Source organism: Cyprinus carpio, chromosome A6 (genome assembly GCF_018340385.1).
Source record: "Cyprinus carpio isolate SPL01 chromosome A6, ASM1834038v1, whole genome shotgun sequence".
Lineage (NCBI taxonomy): Eukaryota > Metazoa > Chordata > Actinopteri > Cypriniformes > Cyprinidae > Cyprinus > Cyprinus carpio.
The window spans coordinates 27,870,136-27,895,535 of NC_056577.1; the positions used below are offsets into that span (position 1 = coordinate 27,870,136).

Consider the following 25,400-nt stretch of genomic DNA (forward strand, 5'->3'; position numbering starts at 1 on the left):
CCAGACTGTCATTGCAAAGTTGGAATTGCCCAACTTTATAGAAACAGCCTTTGTGCCACAGACGCATTGTAGGCTACTGGTTCAGGAAACAGACCTCGTCCTCTGTAAAATGCGCAGCACACATCTGAATATTTGGGTTGAACTGTTCTGGAACAGTGTTGTAAATACAACGCTGTTCCAGGAAGGCCAAACAAAGTAGTTTTGCTTTCACAAAGAAATTCGTGACATAGACATGTGGGGGCATGTTAGAATGAGCCGTTTTAGGAGGGTGTGGACAGGTCTTAAATTTTATAAAGAATATCTCTTTGGATTTGAGACTTTAGTCTGTGCAACTTTACAGATCTTCTTTATGCACCAAGAGCTTGTAACACTCCAAAGAGAAGGGAAAAATTTTAATCGCATCATATGCCCCTTTAAATTAACACCTGTTTTAAGTTGTTCTAGCAAATTATTTTATTCTGAAGGGACATAAAGTAGACCAAGTCTAAAGTTAATCACCACATCTAAGGTTAATGTTAATTCTAATCTAATATTATGGAAAGTTTTTACAATAGGCTTGCCGCGATAGATGGTGCTGACGGTGATACCATTGTTAAGCCGCAACACTGATTACGTCACTTGTCCACCGCGGCACCGACCCCCACCGTCGTTTAGATTTTTTATAGTAAAAAAAACATTTAGTTCAGTAAAAGAACAGACACTACAATTAAAAACTGAACGCGGCTGCTCAATGCAGCGTGCCGAATGACAGTCGCATCACAGATCAGATTTCATCAGTGAGGAGAGTGAGTCGAGCTGACTGACAAGAAGAGTGAGGTGAGACAGACAAGATGATAGATTGATTTAGTTTCGAAACTAAATGCAAAAGCACTAGTCTGGCAATATTTTGGATTTTGAAAAGCCTGTTGACTTTTACCATTAATCTAAGGTGATTTTGGACGTTTTTTAAAATATTTGTTTCTTATTTAATTCGTTCCACATTGTTTGCTGATTTCTACTTTATTTAAACTTTGTCATTTATTTATTTTATTTGACATCAAGGTGTGTGCCATGCCTCCAAGCTTTCTTATTCGTTTTGCTAATAAACTTTCTATGTTTCTTATTTATTTGTTTATGTATTATACATGTTTACTTATTTCCAGTTTTGTATACCGATTTTATTTGTTAAGTTGATAAGTTATTTGTTATTTTATATTAGGCATAGCTTGCCCTATAGCACTGTGTATTTTTATTTGTTTTGTTAATAAAAGTTCTCTGTTTTATACATAGGTCAAAGTGAATTTGACGTATTTTGTTGTTGCATTCAAGCAATTGATGCCGAACTGCCGTTAATTTGAGTGCAAAGTAAAATGGGCATGGCAGTTTTAAGCTATTTCTAATTCAAACGAACTAGAAAGCAAGGAAAAGAGTGAACGCCCCCGCCCCCACAGTGTTACCGGTATTATCGTTGATACACGTCAATTAACAGGTGGGAAAATTTCCTCACCGTGACAACCCTAATCTACAACAGGTTGGTAATTATACAACAGAAAATCTATATAACTAATTCATCAGTTTGCAAAAACCATTAAAACAATGACAAGGTACGGCACAACATAAATATAAAAATATATATTTTTTTTTTAAAGTATAGACATGATTTTGTATCCAAAGCTGTTAAAACATACATTTTAACTTGAGATTAAAGCAGTTAAAATTACTTAACAAAAAAGTTCCTGTGCAATGTCACATCTAGCATTTCAAATAATGTTGTAAATACGTGACACTGGTTAACCCAATTAGCTTTATGATACTCACAGTGACATCAGAAATTGACATAAATGGACAGTTTGCATAAAGAAAACTCCATTAATAGGAATTGTGTCAGTACCATATAATCAGAAGTTAATCTGTCTAGAACCAAAAAGAAATTTGACATCTTCGTAGTTCAAATAACACCCATTCCTATTACTGCAGTATTGCAAAATAAACAAAGACTCATCATTTAACCCCTCCAGAATGTCTAGACTTCCATTAAGTGCTTTACTGTAAATGCAATTTTCTCTCAAACAATGACTGTGGTAATCAATATATGCAGTCAAAGAATCTTATCTTGCTTTAACCATTAGGGAAAGCTTGAGGAATTAATTTAACATCACTTTTGATTAAAGTAACTGCTCACACAACTAATTTACTTGACCTTCTGTGAAAAAAAATGTACTGCAACTTTGTTCAGATATGGACAGAGAATTACTAGCTACATCCCACTACAGCCACAAATAACCATAGCAATTCTCCAATGACACACAAAATAGTCACCCTCACTAGACTACAGGAAAGAAAAGGTAGACGAGGTGGAGATGAAGCAGCTGGTGGACGGAGCACTGCTGTGTTAGTGCCTGTGGCAAAGACTGAGGCATCATTTCCTGTTATCAGCTGATCCTCAGTGTGTATAGGCATTTCATTCACTCCATCTATTATACACACACTTTGAATTCCATATGAGACCTGGACATGGGAGACACACATGCATATATACACATATATAGCCTGCATAATACTGTGCTCAAAAACCACAACACAGGATACAGTATAGTACTTTTTAGGTGAACAAAGTCCATGAACTTTTTAAACGAGATTATCTTTGTGCAGCTGTAAAAAGAGCTAGACAAAAGCAAAACAGATTTAGACACACGCAAACCCATTTACACAGGGCCGGGAGATGAAAACCATTATTTTATATATATATATATATATATAATAACGCATTGTTCACCAATAGTCTTGTTTACAAACATATTACTTCTATGAGCTAATAAACCGAAAGAAACACAAATTAGTCTTTGTAATTGGTTTGAATTAACATAAAAACTCATTCACTAACTAGAATAGTTTGCTTTTTGAATAAATGACTAATGAATTGGTCAAAAATACGCACTCACAAATACTCACAAACTTGTGAGTTATTAGCTTAAATTTGTCCAGAAGTTCACTCACTCATTGAAACAAATGACTCGTATTGTTGAATGGGTCAAAAATACTTTCAAATCCATCTCAAGATCATGCGTTTCTGGATTAACAACTTATCTTAATGGTGTGAAGCAAATAAATAACACATACTGTACAAGCTAATGGATTGGTAAAAAACTCACAAACTCATCTTAATAACATCAAACAAATAACACTTATGAGCTAATCAATTGCTCAAAAAAATGAATAAATTCACACATTACTGGTGAGAATCAGTTTAAAAAAAAAAACACACACAATTCAGATTGAAACTTTAAGTTAGCAGTCTGAATCACAACTCTTATTCACAAACAAATGACTCTTTTGATCTAATAAATTAGATAAATCACATAATTCTTGAACTCATGAGTCATCCATCAGTCTAACAACTCTAATGAGCTGACGAACTGGACAGAAATATCCACAAATTAGTCTCACACTCAAACATGCACAACACTCACATAGACTCACTGTAACCACAAAAGATCGCAAACAACCTTGTATGCATCCTAAAGGCCAGGGCCTCAGCTGCCGCTGACGGGCATGCTCACACAATCCCAGATACTGCTCATTTATTCAACAATCAACCATCCAGTTAATGTTATCCTTCTGTACCCTCTCCTTCTCTCCATGGCAACAACTCTCACATCTAAATGCTAATAACCTCCTCCTATCTCCATAACAACTCTGACATATTGTGCCTTTCCACTCCTCCTCCTAAGAATACACTCATTCGACCCATCAATAACACAAAGATATTCGGTGTCCATGGTAACGACGTCCTCCTCCCCATTTTGATCATGCCCTCATACACCAGTAAGGTACACAGGCCTGTCCAAAGTAAAGGTGAACCACTTGCTATGATCAATACACACTCCAATAGTGAGTGTCCTTAGAAATGATGCTCGTGCTTTTATAAGATGTGTGTGGAGTGTTTACTACCCACCAACCCTAAGGCAAACACTGTGCCTCTGACATAAAGCCACTTTAAGCACAGCACAAGTCAGAGCCAGGCCATGTGGTGCAACCACTATGAGGGAGAGAACAAAGAATCTTCTGAATGCTGTTCGGCAAAGTATTTGCCCATGCTCTCAGTGTTCTATGAAGCAGAAATTACACAGCCAGTCTTAAAGGGACAGTTCAACCTTGAGGTGCCATACCGGGATGATTTTTTCTTCTGTGCAACAGAAAAAGAGATGTTTCACAGAATGTTCACGCTGTTCACTCCGGGGCATTTTTGATTTCATTTTATTTATAGGCACCTTACATGACACTCAAGGAAATGGTCATATTCAGATTCAATACTCCCATGTTAGTTCAACCAAATGGGAATATTATGTGATCATTAACTCACCATCACGTTGTTCCAAACCTTTATGACTTACTTTATCAAAAGATGATATTCCAAACAACACTGAGAGGCAAAAGATTACGTTTCAGTCGCATAACATTGGTTAATGGAAACGCCGTCATTCCACAATACTTTTTTATCAACATTTATAAAATATCACCAAAGTTTTGCAATGTAGCCAAATGCAAATCTGTAATGGAACCGCATCTAATGTAAATTACACACACTCGTACTGAAAAGAATTTGAGTTGATAACCTCACTATAAAAACCCACAGGAAAACCTCAAGGCAACCTATGGCAAATTATTCCTCTGGGTTTTGATGTCATGGCTGCAGCACTATTAGCCCCAGTCCCCATCTACTTTTGTTGTGTGGAAATGAGCAACGTGAACATTCTGCAGACATAAACAAATTAATAAACAACCAAAATAATAAACGTTCGTGTTTCACGACAGAAAGAAATTCACATGCCTCTTTAAATAAGCTAATGATGGTGTGTAGGCTACAAGCGAAGACAATTTATTTTGGGGTGAACTGTCCCTTTAAATGTAAGCCTCGAAGATACAGTTGCGCTGTGAGCCAAACTCTCCTGGCAACAGTATTGTTTGCCAACATTCACTTTTAGCGACAACAAAAACAACAAAGTTCTCTCCGTTTACCTGGTTTTACGGTCTTGATTCGGATCGGCTCTCGGAAGTGGCGGATCACCGCGTGAGTGTCTCGGTTCGTCAGCCCGCTGACAGGTGTCCCGTTCACTTCCAGTAACACATCCCCGTAGTACGGTAGTCTCCCGACGTGACACACCAGCACGTCTAAGTTCATCTGACCGAGGAACGGGAACTCCCCGAGCTCGGCGCCTCCGAGGATCTCCACAACATCACCGAACTCCCCAACTCTTCCCCACGACACCGCGCACTCCTGCACTTTGGTAGACCAGTGTTTCTTCCTCTTAAGCGTTTTAGACATCGTTTATCCTGTAAGTTTTCGTGCAGTCTGACGTGAACAGGTTTTAAAGTCTCTCTTCCCCGGTGTGCTGTTCACTTTACCCGGTGTGGGGATGACAGCGCGCGGATGTGGAATGCCATCCAGCATGTGATATCTCCATAAGCCTCGTCTACCATTATCAGTTCAGATTGCCTTAGGTTTCGCTAATAAAAACGCCTGTTACAAATGTGCGAGGATACTATTATAGCTACATAATGCAAAAGTAAACAACAATCGATACAAGAATGAGGTAAAACTGTGTTTACCTGGTGAGTTCGCTCAGGTTTTGCATGCAAAGCATCAAGCGCACTAGACTGACACACTGAGAAACGTGTCTGTCAGTACAGCCCAATAGAAATGTGTGTCTTTAAACAGAATTAGCAGCAAAACGGTGTCCCACAGGTATAAAGAGCTACCGAAGCGGCTGCCTTGGATATATTCGGTTGCTGTCGGGTCTGTCCAAACGGCCGAAGCTCAGGTTCGTCTTCGAAACGCGATGCCCAGTCAGTGAGTAGATGCGTCTTTATTCCTGGCTTGTGGCTGAACCGTCAGCTTTACACACATTCTGAGCCCTTGACAGATAGCCTACTAGAAAAAATAAAACGGTAATCGCATCAAATGGACGCTGCGACGCTGTCATACGCGGCGGTTGCTCTCTCAGATCTCCAGTCACCGCGGCTACTGTTGCGCTCAGCTTGTATTTGTCAAATGAAGCGAGCGTGTGTAGCGCGCTCTCAGCGGACAGCGGTGCGGCCTGTGACTGGATAGCTCTCAGGTGGAGGTTTATATAAACTGAGCTTAACTGATTTAATAAATGAAGATGCAAAAAAGAAACCGAGAGTTTTGATTCTAAATTCTGATTGGAGGAGTCGCGTTCTAATTCGCTGTAAGATAAACCAATGAACGCACACCTGTAACTGTTGAACTGTAGCCTATAATTATAGCGGAGTCTCCACCCTGCTTGGCGACCCTAAGCAACAGTTAAGCTAATTAACTGTATTATTTGTTTAGTATTGTGACTATAAATATGGTAAAATTACTGTAATTCAATATTAGACCTCAGTTTTGAATGTTCTGAAATGTTAAACGGAATTAATGAAATAACTTGAGTACATGTTTCTTAATGTGCAAGAATTGCTTTTATGCAATAGGCATTTAAACAAGCATAATAACTTACATTTGCCCAAACAAAAATTAGCCAGTATTTCCTCTCCGCCAATGCAAATAGTTAAAGTCAAAGCATTAGTCTTTGCATGTGACCAAGCAACACACAATCTTGGATGCCTTTCCTGCACCCATCATTTGACTTTCAAAAACTTGCTGCAGACAAACTTATACAAGTGTATATATATATATATATATATATATATATATGTATATATATATATGTATATGTATATGATGAGGTTATTGATATGCAATTAATTTTTGTTTCATGAAAGAACAAAAGTCATTTTCATTCTGAGAAGTAGGAGAGTATATTGTAAGATGTATGTATGTATATATATATATATATATATATATATATATATATATATATATATATATATATATATACATACATACATACATACATACATACATACATACATACACACACACACTTGTCTGCAGCATGTTTTTGAAAGTCAAAGATTGATGTATATATGCTAGCAATGCCAAGGTCATTGGTTCAATTTCCAGGTAATGTATGAGTTGATAAAATGTATACCTTAAATGCAACACAAGTCACTTTGGATAAAATTGTCTGCCAAATGCATAACATGTAGAAATATAAAGTAATTAAAAAAAAACATTCAGAATAAGCTCCCATGACCAAATTTGATAAAATAATAAATGTAATGCCAGTGCTTACCATTTTTCTTTCTCTCTTATTAATCTGATAATGTAATTTAATCAGTAGATTAAGCCTAGGTGAGGATATCTCAAGTAATCAGTGAATATTTAATCTTGTAATCAAATTATAGGGCCAATTATCTTAATAGCAGTCCTGTTGTTTAGCATAAGACTCAAAGCTGCCACCTTATGGTGAGTAGTTTTAACTGCAACATGACTGGAATCTCATTCTGCCAGTGCTTAAGACAAACATGACACTATTCATGCGCCCACCCCCCTTATTAATTAAAGACAAGTCAAGACACATCAAAACAGTGCCGTCTCCAGTTTGTAAAGGATCCAATTTAATTTCCAATCACTGCTGTGCACTTCAAAACGCAGAAAGACTCCTATTTCCCCAGAGTATTAAGAACAGACACAGGAAATGCACCAGGAAGTGTGTAGACACGGTTAATTATACTGTAGAACAAGACCAGACATGAAACTAATTTCAGTGTGTTAGTTACATTCAACCTTTAAGTTATTTATAGACCAGGGCACATGTATCTACAGCTCTGCTCAAATAACATATACTACCCCTTGCAGAACATTTTCTCTTTTTTCTATCCAGTGCAAAAGATACGGTGTAGTCCACAATACAAAGTAATAAGGTTTACACACATTTGGCTCTCAAAAGCTCACTCAAAAATTTTAATTCTGTCATCATTTACTCACCCTCATGTTGTTTCAAACCCATGTGACTTTCTTCTGTGAAAATCAAAAGGAGGAATTATGAACACTGTGCCACTTGCTCTTTTCAGTTACAATGAATGGAGACTGACGCTTTCAAGCTTCAAAAAAAAAAGGTTGAAAAACAACCTAAACGCATGAAAATGATCCACATGATATCCATTAACTCAAGACAATTGAAACGCTAACACATGACTGAACATGAACATGAATGTTGGTGACCAGACAGTTGATGGTAACCATTGGCCATATTGTTTTCTTCTTTTCCATACCATGGAAGTCAATGGCTACCAGCAACTGTTTGGTTACCAACAATATTAAAAATATCTGCTTTTGTGTTCAGCAGAAGAAACTAACTCATACAGGTTTTGAACAACTTGAAGGTGAGACATATTTTTTAATTTTGGGTGAACTATCCATTTTAAATATCTTATTCTGGGCAGTACTATAGAACTAAACTCTTAGAATAAAAATATGTAGTACTGTTGTTTTAAGTGGTATGAAAACTTATGCTCACAAAGTGTATAACTAAACCCATCTGTACTCAGCAAAGACCTGCTGATACTTGATATAAAAATACAATGATTGAGCAGTAAGAGGTTTAGTGTGAATTATCAGGAATGTTTGTTTCGTAACATCAGGTTTATTTTTATAGTTACTGAAATGTAGCCCCTCACAACAATAAGGCCTGTTCCCCTCTGTATCAAATCTGGACAGTACAAGGCTCCAAACACAAATAAACTAGCTTATAGGTATCTTCTGGTTGTTCTAGTCTAGTCTCAGTTAGTCTCTTGAGCTGTGCAGGACCCTGCGTTCAGAGGCACAGCAAGGCCTTGTTCCACTAGTGTAATAATCCAAAGTGAGTCTAGTGTTTGAATGAATTATTGATAAAGCTGAGTAAAGAGGGTAAGCAGCAGGCAGAGGTATGCTTTGATCTCACAACTATAATTTCTCTCTCAGAACATCTCTCGGAGGATGGCAATGAGAATTGGCACTTCAAGTATTTAGAGGGATTGAAATAAGTCTGTGTCCTTTTAAACTCAGCAAAAACTTCCAGAAAAGTTCTGCAGTTCACTATATTAGCATAATTCATTCACTTTTTGAGACCATCAACACTGTAAGTGAGCTGTGACATAACACTAACACTATACACTTACAATAACAATACTTCTCCCCCCACAAATTATTATTATTATTACATTGAAGAATAGCTCAAAATGAAAAATCTTACAATATACTCTCCTACTTCTCAGAATGAAAATGACTTTTGTTCGTTCATGAAACAAAAATTAATTGCATATCAACAAACTCATATTTTGTTTATTTGCATATAGATGGATGGATGGATGGATGGATGGATAGATAGATAGATAGATAGATAGATGGGCTTTTATGGCTGATATACTGTAGTATAATATAGAATATCAAAAATAGAATATGGTTACAATCAAGGAGAAAAAGAAGATGAAATTCTGATAGCTTGTAATATAAATCAGTGTGTTTATATAAAATACATATAAATACCAATTGTCACTTTATAACCTCAGTTATATTTCTTAGCAAGATCAAAGCTGTGTGTTTTATTGTGGAGGCAAAATATTATGCAATGCCATTTAATGATGCTTGAGAGATGAACCTATGTTTATTTAAAGACTGGTGTATCATACATGATAATTTTGTATCAAAATTATGGATATTTAAGTAAACCCAAGTTACTTCAGTCAAGTATTCATCTTGAAATATTACTAAAAAAAAAAAAAAAAAAAAAAAAAAAATGCATTTTTATGTTTACTCTACAAAAATCATTAGATTCCACAGCAAAAAGAGATGTACCATGACTGGTAGGTGGACTATCAATCAGAGGGGAAAAGCCATGTAGAAGTTTGTGCACAATGGGTTTTTTAAGAAAAGTTTTGATCATGCTGATAATTTGGATTTTAGGAATTTGCATATCAAATATGATACAGTAGGCTTTATGGGGTTAAAATATGAGCAGTAGCAATAGTCCTTTTTACTTTAGCTAGCTCCACTAAGAAGTTTATTTGAATAACATGGGTACTTCTTTACTCGTGATGCATCTGAATTCATTTTATTGTTTAAATGTCAGCTAAATGTCAGAATTTTCTGAAACAATGTTCTTTATACATGCTTTACAGAATGTACAGGTACAGCATACAGAAAAATAAACAAAAAATGAACAAAACATAAAAAAAGCAGCATTTAAATATTGTCAAAGCACTAAGGCTAAACTTTGGTTTGCGGTTTGATCCATGTGAATTTTCTTTGGCGTAAATCAAAAAGAACTGTAAGTGAAATAACACTTGTCCATTTCTAAAGATCCAAACAAAATCTCATAATTCAGAGTAAAATAAAACCACTCTTCACTTACTTTTAAACTGCTTTGCGCTAATCTCCCGCAAGCATTAACAGTAATTTGAAAAATGAAGATGTTTTAAACGTGGCTGGAAGCCACTGATGACACTCCTTTCCTTTCAAGGGAAATTGACACAGCGAGGTTTCAGACGCATCATTTGACATCAAGGTCTCGGATTAGTGTAATTGCACAGCTAACAGAAAGGCAAGAGATTGTGCAAAATGCAATAAATCAATATGCAAATCGGGGTAGTCATCACAGTTGAAAAGTGGTTGAAAATAAATCTTTTCTATTAAAAGACAGTGACCATAAATATCTGCTGCAATGCAAGAACCAGCTTTTGTACGCTCAGAAAGTGCAAAATATCAGTGTACTGCTTTGTTGTGGAGCTTTCTTACAAAAAGAATGGTCAAGATTTAATCAGGGATCCACACACATGGTTTGGATCATCAATCACTGAAGTGAATCCAAATCTTACGGCGCAGTCGTATTAGTTAAACTTTGGCAAAGTTTGCAGGCAAAGGTCTATTATCCATGATCAATAGTATAACGATTCATGAAGCTCTCTTTACTCAGATACCACTTCTAAAATAAGCAGCCTTGAGGTGTGGTCACATTAGCGAAATATCAGTGACATTTTGCAAGGCAAAAAAAGGTCCAATATCTATTGTCAATAGCATAGTGATGTATAAAGAACAGCTCACACAAACGTCACTTTTAAACAAAGCAGCTTTCTGTTGGTCAGCTGGTGAATTCATGTGACCAGCTTGAAAAAAAGCAAAATCTGCATGGGGAACTTTTGCCCTCACATGAAACTCTCAATTGCACAGATTCCTACTGAAGTGTCTTGATTTCACCTGCAGAATTTCACAGAGCAAGGGTAAATGTGACGACTACACCTTTATTTTGGTAAGCGATGCGCATTTGTGTTTAAAGATCAACAAACTTAAACCTGCACAGGCAAACGTTTTGGCTAGCACAAATTCCTATTGACATGACTGCATTTTCACCATGGATTTTTGCCACATAAATGTAAATGTGACGGCACCATTTAAAACAAAGTAGTGGATGTGTTAGAAACCTGAAAAATGCTGATCTAGAGGTAGGAAGGCATAAAAGCATATTTGAAATCAAATGGTTGCATAAAATCTTGTCCACCAAGATGCTGTACATATATGCAGTTCGGCATAAATTAAAAAAATACATTTGGACTGACTGAGTGACTAAATTCCAATTTATACATCCCCCCGCCCCTCCACCCAGTCATTAAATATGACCTTGCTAATCTCTGAATTTGTTTAAGATCATTACACGTGATGTTACAATGCCTTGAAAGTCAGACTGAAATGTGGGTGTCTGTTGAATGAGTGGGCAGCAAGACAGTAAGGTCTTTGGTTTTGAACACAGGCTCTTAAGACAATGTTTACAGGCAAAAAATTAAAAAATCCAGCTGTACTTCTAAGGCCAAAACAATAAAAATTACTAGGCATGACTATTCCTAACTGTCAAAATTATTTGCAAAACTCAAATTAAGACGATGATCTGAACACCTATCTGAGGTTCACAACATAAAAGACAAAGAACTCGACAAGACGAGACCAGTTTGATCCAGCAGTAACAACGGATTTCAAATGCAGCATACACGCATTTTAAAGGTGAACCGAGTGATTTCTACACTACTAGGGCACCAAATGGAATTGCAAAAAATTTCAAATGCTCCCCCACTCTCCTATTGTTCAGTCAGAATATAGCCCCACCCCAAAAACACTCCACTGGTGCTCAGTCATGCTGATCGATCAAATAAATTTGCAATTCTACTAGATGTGCACTTGCAAGAATGCATAAATTACGTAACAATACGTAAGCTTAACATGGGAAAGAAGTGTAAAAAGTTAGCATATCATGATTCGTATAAGGCTGTCCCAGCCAGATTGTCAAAGGTGCAACATATCCGCAACATTTTTCTTACAGTCTGTTATAGTGCCTTAAAACAGAAAGAGAAATTAAGGAATGTGTTTAGGTTTGTGAGAAACACTACACACAAAAAAAAGCATTATTTATGACAAATAACATTAACTCCAGAATAACAGTGGAAACAACAAAGCCGTCAACTCTGTTAACACATTATTGGTCATAAGTCCGTATCGCTTGCTAATAGGAATAAGAAATGCAATACAGGTAATTGGCCCTCTGACATCACTCAGAGAACATCACTGCCCTCTTTTGGCAGTCCAATCTTCACAGTCAGTATTCGTACAGGTCTTGTACCAGAGCAGAATCAAGTTAAAGGGGAGTCTGGGTCAAGCTTTGGCATATGCAAACAGGTTCAACACTCATGGCATAATTCGTACATCACACATTACGGTAGGACTAGTGGAGCTCTTGGAAATGTTACATTCAGGGCTCAAACCAGTCCGGTTAGCTGAGGATTGGTGAAGGCAGGAATTCTGTCTCTTGTTTGAAAGAGTTTTCCACGAAACACACACATCCCAGTGAGCTACAAAGGAAGATGGTGGGGAGGGACAAGAGAGGCAGTGTAAACATTGAAGAGAGAGGCATTTCATTTGGCAGACAATGAGGCTTCTCAAAGGAGGTAGTGGGCTGAGGGCACTGGGAGGTGACTGAAGGACAAAGTGGTGATGTTTAGAGGGAAGACAGGGCTGGCTAGGTTTATGTGGGCGCAGAGGAGCTTTCCTGTGGGTTAGTCCTGTATGAGCCTTCCTCCAGTGCCACCCTCCTCTCCTCTTGGCCGTCCCCAGAGGACAGCGCCATCGGGGGCTTGTGTACAGTCACTGAGCCCTGGGCGAGGATAGAAGAGTGGGTTTCTTCACCATCCCAAAATGACCTGCTTGGGACATCTGAGACAAGAAAAATAGAGAGAAATAAGTGCATGCACTAGATCAGTTCCAAACCCTACTGAGCAGACTCTCTGTTTACTGTATGCATAAGGCAAGTAAAAATAGCAAAAATCTACTTTGACACTGTCTTCATGACGAGCAAACATGTTAATACTCACTCATGCATGACACACAACTAGTGTTCATTATGTGAAGCAGATCATTTCTTTAAAAAAAAGAACACTCACAACAGATTCTACAGGGTTCCCACATTGCTGTTGTAAATTACACTACAAACATACACCTTTGTTTACTTCTGTATGTTGCTCGGAAACCACTTTGTTGGAACCACAACTGTTTCTGAGGAACTAGATTGTTTGGTGGAAGAATACTCTTTTTATTTATATCATTACACTTTTATTCTGTGAAACCTTACTATGTATATGGAATAACCGTTTTATAAAAGCAATATTGCTTTATTAATAGAAAATTAGACTGAAATGAGGTGCATAAGAATATGTGGTTCATCTCACCAGTGCTATATAGTCGTGGTTCATGGTTGGTGAGGAACACAGAGGCATTCTGCTGACTTATAAAACTCTCCAGTGCCGCGTCTGCATGCTCCGTGTGTTGATCTCGCTCTTGATGGCTGCTCTGGTGTCCATCCCGAGAGATCTGAGACACAAGTGGGTCGTCCTCTGTCAGGTAGGCGTATGGACAGTACTCACGCGTACGCGAATAGATGTTGGCGTTGTCGTAGCAGTCTGAGCAGATGACTAGAGGACCTGGTCCACCTAAAAACACAAACAAAGGTCAAGACGGTCGACAAGTCATCCAAAAACCCATTAGCCGATCAATAAGGTTAACTGGCGAGACAAACAGCCCACTTTGCAATGACATGAGGGTGAGTAAATGACAGAATATTTATTTTTAAGCAAATTAAATAATATAAACTTTAAAATTTAACGTCACCATTAGGGACATTTGCCTGTCCCTCTCTGGGTTCACTCCGGTGGAAGCTGCTACGTCCAGCAAAGAAAGAGCCCACACGACTACCCAGCATTCCATTAGCATCTGGATCAACATCACTGCTCACTTCACCGTAACATACTCCTGTTGAAACCCATCACAACAAGACAGCATTATACATCCATTATAATGATGTTCAGAAACTAAATGAGTGGTCATATTTACAGCCTTTCTGAAGGTGACATTACCGTCGGTGCCTTTGTGGATGTAACCGTTAGCATGAGATGGCATAAGCTGCTGGTGGCTTCCATTCTCTGAGTTACTGTAGCCCTCCTGAGGCTCTGACAGCGTACCCTGAGACGAGAGGTAACTGGGAATGTCTGCTGGTAGGTTCATCTCATCTGGAATACATCAACAAAGAGATTTATACATTAAAATTCATGTCACTTTTGTGCATAGATTTCAAATTATTTAATTATTGATCCATGCTCAAACCATTATAATTTTAAATACTAGGTAGGGCTGTTGCATTTTTTACATAATATAATAAAACTACAAACATCGTGCAGATTAAACAGTGATTATATACCAGTATTTCTGAATACTGGTGTTCAAAAAACTGAATTTTGATGGGAAAATATTATTATTATGGATTATAATAATATTTATTACTATTATACTATATTGAAGCAGTCTTTAAAAAAGTATTTAAAAAAAAATCCTAGTAAACAGCATCTATTTAAATTACATTATTTCATTAAACTATAATACATTATATTTTGTAAAGATAATATTTGTTATTCCACTCTGCCATTTTTGTTAAACACCAAATTATAAAAAAGGTAGTAAAAACAAACACAATTTCTTATATTACTTTAAAATGTAACTAATTGCACTACATTGTTACCGTTTATGAAAAGTAGTATGTTAAATAGTGTTGAATTACTTTAAAAGCATACTATCCTAATTGTGATTGAGATAACCGCAACCATGTTGATCAATTAATCACACATTGCCATTCAAAAAAGGGAATTTTAAAGGGAAGCAAAATTACCAATGTTTCCCAAAAGCCCTACGACTAAGCATTATTTTCTATTAACTAGAAATTATATAACAAAAAAAAAAACATGTAATTTATACCATTTTTCATTTTAATTATTTAAACTAATACAAGCAAAATTGTGCACTGACCTGTATTTGTTATGCTGTAGTCTTCACTCTTTCTCCTCATGTGGTAAATGACCATGACCCATACAAGCGAGGTGCCGACCACGCAGCAGACGACCACCATCACTACAATGCCAACTGTTGTCCATCCGTCCTGACTGTATATGCTGGTCACCGGGTCACAGTTGGCCGAGGGTGAGACGCTGAGGTAGATATGACCGCGCTCTGTGCCGAGCGTGTTGGACATGATGCACGTGTATTTCCCTGCATCGGCAGGGCTGGCATCTACGATTATGAGGAGCTGATTGGCTGCGGCAAAGAAGTGGCGTTCTGTCAGCACCAATGGGGCATCGTCTTTGGTCCAGTTGAGTCGGGGGGCAGGACTACCACGTGCTATGCACTGGAGGACAGAAGTCTCACCTCGGGCAACGTTACGGTCCTCTAGAGGGCGCTGGAAGGATGGGGTTTCTGTCAAACAGACCAGAGGCAATTCATTTTTTAACTACTATCAAATTTAAATAATTCAAAAGACATTTTTGGCCATTAGACCATAGTAAAAAACTATACCAAGCACAGTAAGAGTGGCATTGGTTGACAGGCTGCCCGCCTCGTTTTTGGCCGTACAGCTATAGACGCCCATATCCTCGGTCTTCACATTAGCAATGAAAAAAGTGTCATCGTCTGGCATGACATGCATCCTTCTTTCACGGGCCGCAGGGAAATTGATACCGCCGTCTTTCTGCCAGGCGATCTGCGGTGTCGGGTGTCCCTCCGCAGCACACTCCAACCTAGCGACCGTACCGGTGCGGATGGTCAGGTCCATGGGTGTCTTCAGGAAGGTGGGGAGCTCTGGAAAAAGCCATTAGAGTTATTTGCACTGCTTTACACAAGTAATTCCAGACAGGCCTGAAATACCCAGACTACACTTATAAAGTTTGACTACAATAACAAGTGTCTCAAAAAAAAAAGAAAAAAAAAAAGAAAGTTATTACAATGATTTCTTTCATGTACAATAGTAATTCCAATATGATAGTAATTATTCTAAAATTACAATAGAGTACAACATAAACACCATGGTATATAAATATATGATATCATACTATACCACTACTACATTATGTAAGGAAATGTAAAAAATATAATACAATAACATTTGTTATAAATATAACAACAAAACATTTATTATTTACAATTTTCTACTTATGAAATGCTACAACAGAATTCACATGTTTGCATTCAAAATTGAAAATAAATAAAATTACTGAGGTCAATAATCATATTAGGGGTGTGCGATATTATATTTTTTGACTGTGGATGATTAAAATGTCTCCACAATCTTCTTTTGAAGAAATATCTTAGTATCGCGCTACAGCACACATTCTATCAGTTGTAGTTCTGACGCATCACTCTCAATATATACCGTACAACGCAACATACACTCATCAATTGTGTACTCAGCGGTAGAGTTACACTCACAAGACAATGCACTTCGCAATCACTAAAGTACATTATTTGCATGTGCTTTAAAGCCTTGCCAGTTAAACATTCACATACTGTTCTGACATGTGTTTTTTCTGAGCACGTACACACTCTAAAAAAGCCGTTAAACAGCCTGATTTCTGGACTAAGTTTTCTTTCACATCTGATTGCACTAATACTGTCAAAAACACACAAGGTTTACATATAAACACAGTTGGCGGTTATGTCTAAAGAGAAAGTAAACAGTTGAGAGAAAAACAGATGCATGCCTGAATATTAGATGCATGCAGGTCTTAAAGTGACAGCAGACTAATAGTACTAAACATGTTACCGCTTGTCATTAAAAGGATAGTTCACCCTTTTTACTCACTGTCATATTGTCCCAAACCTGTATTAATTTCTTTCTTGTGCTGAACACAAAAGAAGATATTTTGAAGAATGTGAATAACCAAACCGTTGCTGGTCACCATTGACTGTGATAGTAGGGGGGACAAATACCATTGGTTTTATATTGGGGAAAAAAACTGTTTGGTTACCCAGATTCTTCAAAATAACTTTTATGTTCAACAAAAGAAAGAAATTCATTCAGGTTTAAAACAACTTGAGAGTGAGTAAATGATGACAGAATTTCATCTATCCCTTTAATGTTAATAAAACAAAACACAAAGAGAAAAATCACTCACTGCTCTTGACTGAAGAACTTTAAAATACAGTTGCTTTAATAAGAAAAAATTTATAATTTATACAGTGAAGTGTATTAGGATATAAGGGTGTAAAAGTTATAATATATATATATATATATATATATATATATATATATATATATATATATATATATATATATATATATATATATATATATATATTTGTTCAATTAATTTCTTGAATGCTGCTGCTAAATACATCTACTGTACCTGAAAAATAAAGCAATGTTTTTTATTTGTATATTACGTGTTTTGTAGTGGCATCTTTGTTCTTATTTTTTTTATAACAATGATAAAATAATGACAAAGATTTTTATCTTCGCCCATTTTGGCCTAAACATTTGCCATTCGTTTTTATTTTACATTTTGTTACCTTGTAAGACTTTTGTTTTTAAAATAGGGAAATTAGTTTGCCTAACATTACTTCTATTAATATTATTATCCATTCATAAAGTGGTCTGGACTTAAAAAAAATAAAGAAAAAATGTGTGTGTGTGTATATATATATATATATATATATATATATATATATATATATATATATATATATATATATATATATATATATATATATATATATATATATATATACATACACATACATATATATACACACACACACCGGTACACACACACACATATACATACATATATATACATACATACATACACACACACACACACACATATATATATATACTTTTAAAATGTAGTTATAATATTTAAATAATATTAAATAATAAAATAAGTATTTTTTTATAGTATCATTCATCGTATTCAACCCTGTACAATAGTCATTAAACCCTTAAAATAATTTTATGTAAGATAATATAATGTTATAGTTATATAACACTAATATTAACAAAATTATCTACTTATGAAATGACATCAGAATTCATTCTCTGAATAAATGGCTACAAAAACATACAACCCACTGGCCAATCAAACCCTAAACCACACCATGTGCTTTTACAGTGTTTGCTTTATGAATCAAGTTTCTGTTGTTGTTATATTCTATTATTAGGTTACAAATGTACTCCTCCATCAATATCATGAACTGATATAAACAGAATAATTAAATTGCTGAGGTCAGCATCCCAGAGGGCTGCTAATGTTTGTTCAACAGACAAGGAAAATTAAACTGACAGAGCTCTGAAAACAACCATGGAGAAATGAGGGTAAATAAGGGGAGGGATAAAACAAATGGCAAAGTACTTATCAAAGCATTGGAGAGATCATAGCGCTTCAGCAATACGCCAATCCAAAATTCCTGCAGATGATCGCATGATCGACACTTTAAATTAACAATCTGACACCAGCAAACACTCTGAATTCTGTAACTACATCAAAACTGCAGACCAGTGCAAAATACAGCTGTACGCAGAGATCAGCACGAAAGATCACTTCTGGGTATGAAGACTTGCACAACTAAAACATGCTAAAATATGAACTACTAATAATATGCTTCCATAGACATTAGCGGGTGCTCATTACATTGTATTTCCAATTCACACACAAAGGATGAATCAACTAATTGCGCTAATCTCCAAAAAATTAATTTTTGCCTAATAGAAAGAATTTTTTGAATACGATCTATGACAGAAGAAAAAGCAGGACGAAAGCTGTTTATGTAGCAATCAATTTTGATGAAGCACTAACCATTAACAGTGAGCTTGGCCAGAGTGGAGTAGTTGGACCCAAAATGGTTGGAGACCACACACTGGTACTGGCCCTCATCTGTGAAATTGACATTGAGCAGGTGGAGTACGGTGGTGTAGAGGAGGCGGTGATCCTGGTACCGAGCGTAGTTCTGCACCTGAGCTTCATACAGCACCTCTCCGTCTTTGCGCCAGGCGGTGCTCATGGGAGAATCGCTGCTACTGAACGCAGAACAGTTCAGAGTGATGTTGGTCCCACGCAAGGCCACATCGGTCTTGGGATGAGCGCTGATCTGGGGTTTAGGGAAGTCATCTGTGAGTGAGACAATAAAGAGATCTCAATGCAAGAAAGAGCTTCGATTTAAAGTTTCAGAAAATCAACCAAGTTTTTATTGGCACAAGACACAAAACAGAGAAGGTCGCCATGGACATTTTGTTACTGAAAGGTCACTCACTGCAGACAAAATCCTCGGGTTTAATAGCAAGCACACTAGATCCTGCCAGGAAGGCAGGATGAGCACAGACAGCAGTGCAGGATTGCTGGAACTGACTGTCAATCAACCACTGGCCCAACCACTGCAGCTGACAGTCACACAGGAGGCTGCTGGTGTTCAGATCACTGAGGAAGACAACAACACAAGCATTACTGAGAATACTATTCTAATATACAAACACTGTCTGCACAGACAAAGATGCAACAAAAATGCAAAGATAAAGAAAATACATGAAATACATACAGTCTGTAAAAAGCAAAGAATGACTTACAGTGTTTTAAGTTTTAAAAGAGTGAAAGCTTCAGGATGAATAGACATGATGCCATTCTTACTCAGGTCCCTGCAGAACAAATTTAAAAAGAGTATTTACAATGGAAAAACAAAACAAAAATTATTGGTGTGTGCTGAATAGTGGAATGGACTAGATTATATTGGATTATACTGTAGTCATATTGTCTTTACACAAATACAAATAAGAACAATATAACAGTATAACCTTTTAAATCTATGAATCTATAAACTAGAGCATTGCATAGAGTCAGAGTTAAAAAGGGTTTTAAACATGACTTCTATAAATGGGTCTTTTCAGTATTTTATAAAGTTTTGATGCTCAATTTCACTTGAATCAAGTAAACATTTAGCTCTTCGATGGAACTATGGAAGCATATTTCTTCCTAAGTGTTAAAAAAAAAAAAGGCTTTATCTCACAATTGCGAATTTATTTCTAACAGAAGAATACGGAACAAAAGATCTGTTGCTTTGAATGTTGTGATATGACTTCATATCTCATAGCATTTTGAAAACATCATGTCTCATTTTTACTGGATGGAGTAATACAAAAACTCTTCCAGATATTATTATTTTATTTCTATATTTTTATGGAAGTCTGTGCCTGTCCTTGACTACAAAACAAACAGGTTGTGATGGCTTAGAATGCGGAATAAAGTCATTTTCTGAGTTATAAAAGAGATACAAGGCTGAAAGAGAGACTCACAAATGCTCCAGCTCCAACAACCCCTCAAACGCTCTCTTAGTGATGGTCCTGATTTTATTATTCTGTAAAACTCTGAAAAACACACATATACGCACATGTCAAGCCACACTTTACATCTCTGAGTCAGATCAAACAGCTCGTATCCACCAACAAACTCACAGCGAGTTCAGCCTCTTCAAACCCACAAACATGCCAATCAAGTCCTCGATGGCAAGAGAGATCTCATTATTTCGGATGTCCCTAGAATGAACAAACATCAAGAGACCCATCAGAATATTTTCAAACTGCCGCTTTGTAGAACATGCTTTCTGTTATTAATCTAAAATGTCAGAGCTGGTTTATTTGGGTGATTTTACATCTACAGAGACTTGAGTTTAGGGCTCTAGGCAGCTCATGTTTCATGTATAATAGAAGGTACTGTATGTGGGAGTATTTTGAGCTTGTTTTCACGCACTGCTGACTGTAAAAGGCTGAAATCACTTTTACAACTGTGCCAAAGGAACACGGCTGAGGTTATGAGAAGTGGGCATGTTTGAATGTGCTCTTTTTCTGTGGGGTAAGCTGAAATGAAACTAAACTAGAAGGATTCATACAGGGCTTAAACTACAGGGATAGACTGTATCTGTTTGTAATTAGGGGCTCTTTTTATTTTACAGAGATAGAGCTCAGTGCTACTTCTATTTTTCATTAAGATCATTGGGTAACAAACACACCTGTTAATTATCTGAGAGCAAATACAGGCATGTTTGAAAATGATAAGAAAAAAAAATACAGAAAAATCAGTAATGTATGCCATGATTTACCACCAAAACTGTAAGACCTATTATTTGCTAGAACTCTAATACTTTTAGCTATTACTGCAACTTAAAAAAACATGTAATATTCATATTTTATTGTGAAATAAAAAAATATATATTATAAAAATAAATATAATTAAAATTATAACACTTATTATTATTTATATTATTTATATTAATTATAACAATTACAATTATAGTGCTACCAAAAATGATCTGCATAAAATGAGAGACAGAAGGGAAATGTGTGTTATCTTACAATGTGCGAATGTTAACCAGGCTGCTGAACACTCCTTCTCCCAGGTGCGAGATTTGATTGTCACCCAAGTTGAGACTCTGCAGGAGACTGAGACCAGAAAACACCCAATCCTCCAGACGACTCAAGTGATTGAAGGACAAATCCCTGGAATCAAAACACACACATATGCATAACCTGAGAGCCAACAATCAAATACAACACCTCAAGAAAAAGAAAAAAAAAACAAAGACAGATCATCCATTTCTAGAAGAAGTGAATAATTTCACAGTATTGTATACAGGATTAAACGTTAAGGTCAGGGCTGAAGAGACTCACAGCTCCTCCAGGCGATGGCAAAACTCCCAGGCATCGGCTCGGATGAGTCCAATATTGTTCTGATTTACCTGCAGAATCCGGAGCATGTGCAGGCCATATAACCAGCCCTTATTCAGCTCTGTCAGATTATTATACTCCAACTCTCTGGAAGAGAACAGAGTACACGTCACCCATAAATCACTACACTGATGCATGTGAAACAGAAACTTAAATTATACATTTAAAAAACATAATAATCTCAGATATATGGTTTTAAATAGAAAAATCATTAAATTAAAATACTACTAAAGCCAAGTCCTATTTAAAGTTAAGTGATATAGCCAAAAAAATAAAAATAAAAATATGAATAATACTAATAAAATGAATAAATGATTGTCCAGCCTCTTTGGCAAAATTCTTACACACACACACACACATATATATATATATATATATATATATATATATGATGGTGATTTTCTTCCCCAAAGGAACCATGCCACATTGCTTAATACAAGCAGTGAACTATTGTAAAAATGCCTTTAAAATAATTTAAGTTTTGTTTTTGTTTGGCAAACGGCAATTTCTATCTACATATATTTTCTATTTAAAGATTTTAAATGATCTACTGAAACCCTGGAAGCATGGACTCACAGTTCCTCCATGTTTTCCAAACCAAAGAGAGCTCCATCCATCAGCTTTGTGATGCCGTTGCGCTGCATCTTTAATGATTTAAGAGCCTTCAGTTCTTTGAAAATGAGACTTTCAATGACACGAATCCTGTTGCGCCTCAACTCTCTGAAAAGTGACAAAACATAAAGAGGGGCACATTACAATGCTACTTTCCTTCAAACCATCGGAGAGAGACAAGACAATAAGGGAAATGAACTCCTCACTTGATAATATCAGGTGCATTTAGCACGCAGTGATCCTGTCAGACACAATCTAACTGAGCACAGCAAAAACATCCTATTCATTAGCCTTGAATACGTACAAGACTTGGAGCTGAGAGAGGGTGAAGACTTTATCAGGCAGCACAGAGAGTCTGTTCTGGTTTATCTTCAACACCAGAAGGGAGCTGATGTTTCCAAAACAACCGGGCTCCAAGGAACTTATCTTGTTTTTGCTCAGGTTGCTGTGGCGACGGAGAGAGACAATCAGACAAATATCCGTGAGCCCCAAAAGTAATCAGAAACACCAAGAAAAACATCCATTATTCAATGACAAAAAGATCAAAGCAACAACTGATATTAAACTCAAGGGAAAAGTATAACTTCTTCAGAAAGCTCTCTTAATGTACCTAGAATTTGAACACAGTCTTATGAAGGTGCATAATTCAGACAAGCCCGAGTACAAAAACTCACAGATATTTCAGCTGCATAGGAGGAAATGATCCGGCTTTAAGCTCAGATATAGAATTAGAGCTCAAGTCCAGACTTTCCAGAGATGAATATGGCAACAGCTGCTCCGCCACGACTTCAGAGATTCGGTTATGAACACTGAGAACGAACAGCAGATTGTTATAGTACCATACCAACATACAACATTTACTCTTAATTAAAAAAGTAAAATATTAACACATAATCCACATCAACGCTTCAGTCAACTACGTAACACTACATAAGCAACTGGAGCAGTTTCACCAGCTATAAACAGCAGTGAAGCCTGAAAAACAATGAAACGCAGAGGGAAACTTACAGTGACAGCACTGTGATGTTGGATGAGACATCTCCAAGAAAAGGCACCGCTGTAAGTTCATTCTGATTCATAGACCTAAATTCACAGAGAAAATGTATTAAAACCTGAAAAAGAAGTCTCACAGAAAAAGAAACAACTTTCCAAAACAATACAGTCTGTTGTAAACCCTAAAACTGAGGAAAATTACTAAAGGAATAGCAAAAGGCTTATCTATTCGTGCTCACCCACAAAAAAAAAATAATAATAGCAAGTGCATAACCCAATATTTAAGACTGGAGGATCAAGTGTCAAGTCTATCATTTGTACCGTTAGATCTGGTAAAAAAGACTTTTCACACTACTGTATATTTAAAATCAGATTTCAAAAACAAAGCAAAGAGTCTAAACTAGGAATAGTATATAATATAAAGTCATTCATATGTTTACTTTAAAATATTTCACAGGGAAAAAAACTGCTGCATCACAGCATCGGTGGACATTTTTAGATATATACTAAAAGGTCTTTAACTTACTACAAAATAATTTTTCATGTTGGAATTTTACGACCTTAAAAATGTATTTATCAAACAGTAGGCTGTAGAGGGACAGTGACGCCTCTGCTCCAATCAGTGCAAGATGCTATTTTGTTACTAAAACCCAATTTTATTATAGTATAAATAAATTTAAACATTTTAGAGGAAAATTTGTATTTCTACAAAGAATCATGTGACATTTCAAGGTAATGCCAAAACAAAACATTTCATAAATATTAACTAGAATTGCACCCAACTAACAAATGTGAACTAATCAGCTGTGCGTCAGTATCGCGCACGTGTTCAGACCTCGCACAGCGCTGGAGGCTGATCACCAGAGCATGTAAACATCTTCTGTTACTCACGCATGGGTGATCCAGGCTGGAGCTTCCAGAGCTGCAGCAGTCAGTCTCTTCCTACTGCAATCCAGCAACTGTGCTGCACCTGGACCACCAGAACACGTACAGGGAGAAGGGCAAGTGTCCAGGCCCGCGACACTCACTACGAGCAGGAGCAGGGCCTGGGGGATGGGCCAGCCCTTCGCCATTTTGAGCTTCTTGATCGCAAATGATCAGTCCAAATTATGACATTAATGAGACACAGAGACTAGTCTGTGTTTTAAAATATAAGCATGATTTCATATGAATTCGAATCAGGTTGAAAAACATTGCAAGGCTCTGCTGAAATCTCTCTCGGTTCGTCCCTTCGAAATTCCCTTCTTCCGCCTTGCAATCTCTGCAGCTTCAAGAATTCCCAAACGGAGCGTCAAACAAGCTTCAAGACGAGGAGATGTAATTTAGGTATTCCGAAAGATTTAATGTCCTATATAAGACTGTTTGTTTGCATTTGAGAGAAAAATAGAATATAGCTAAAAGTCGCCTTTCCAAACATTGTTCCTCGACTTTTTTCCCAAGGAAAAACAAAAGCGCCTTCTTCCGTTGACACGTGATCCACCCCTCTGTCACGTGCTGCTGGAGACCTCGCATCATTGGCCAGTCGACTAATCCGTCAAACCTAACTTTTTTTTTTTTTTTTTCACTGTTTGTTATAAATGTTTTATGAAAGTAATAATTTAAAGTGCATATTATGAGAGCTTTTCGATTTAATTCCATCTCTTTATTTACTTTGTATAATTATGAAGTTGCTAGATATTTTATTTTGGGCTTGTTCCCTACCCAAAACTTTAACCACTGTAATACATTTAAAGGGATCAAACTCTGCTTGGTATTCTATAAAAATTTAAATAAATATACATATTTTGAGTTCATTTAATATCT

At 36.6% G+C, this 25,400-nt stretch overlaps 2 protein-coding genes across 7 annotated transcripts in view; both read right to left on the minus strand.

Moving 5' to 3' along the window:
* Window positions 1–6,143, minus strand: part of LOC109075191 (membrane-associated guanylate kinase, WW and PDZ domain-containing protein 3-like) — a 117,634-nt gene extending 111,491 nt beyond the window's left edge. For 2 of the 5 annotated variants that reach the window (XM_042758829.1, XM_042758828.1), the window contains exon 1: window positions 4,999–6,140. In XM_042758829.1, the coding sequence (XP_042614763.1) occupies window positions 4,999–5,305 (307 nt within the window). In that variant the 5' untranslated portion in view covers window positions 5,306–6,140. Of the gene's footprint in view, window positions 1–4,998 lie in introns of all 5 variants that reach the window. The other 3 variants (XM_042758827.1, XM_042758826.1, XM_042758830.1) reach the window with 3 other exon arrangements.
* Window positions 6,144–9,955: 3,812 nt separating this feature from the next.
* On the minus strand, window positions 9,956–25,062 carry LOC109091533 (leucine-rich repeats and immunoglobulin-like domains protein 2). Of its 2 annotated transcripts, none has more exons than XM_019105304.2 (18): window positions 24,489–25,062; window positions 23,613–23,687; window positions 23,279–23,413; window positions 22,909–23,049; window positions 22,569–22,712; window positions 21,936–22,079; window positions 21,621–21,764; window positions 20,724–20,804; window positions 20,565–20,636; window positions 19,842–19,910; window positions 19,532–19,695; window positions 19,078–19,389; window positions 15,803–16,084; window positions 15,260–15,703; window positions 14,317–14,469; window positions 14,072–14,212; window positions 13,633–13,893; window positions 9,956–13,120 (listed from the first exon to the last, which is right to left on the minus strand). In XM_019105304.2, exons 1-18 carry the CDS (start codon window positions 24,668–24,670, stop codon window positions 12,933–12,935), a joined length of 3,132 nt encoding a protein of 1,043 aa, XP_018960849.1. In that variant the 5' UTR covers window positions 24,671–25,062; the 3' UTR covers window positions 9,956–12,932. The 2 variants fall into 2 exon arrangements, with proteins under 2 accessions (XP_018960849.1, XP_018960848.1); XM_019105303.2 differs by having other exon boundaries at window positions 9,956–13,126.
* Window positions 25,063–25,400: the final 338 nt, after the last annotated feature.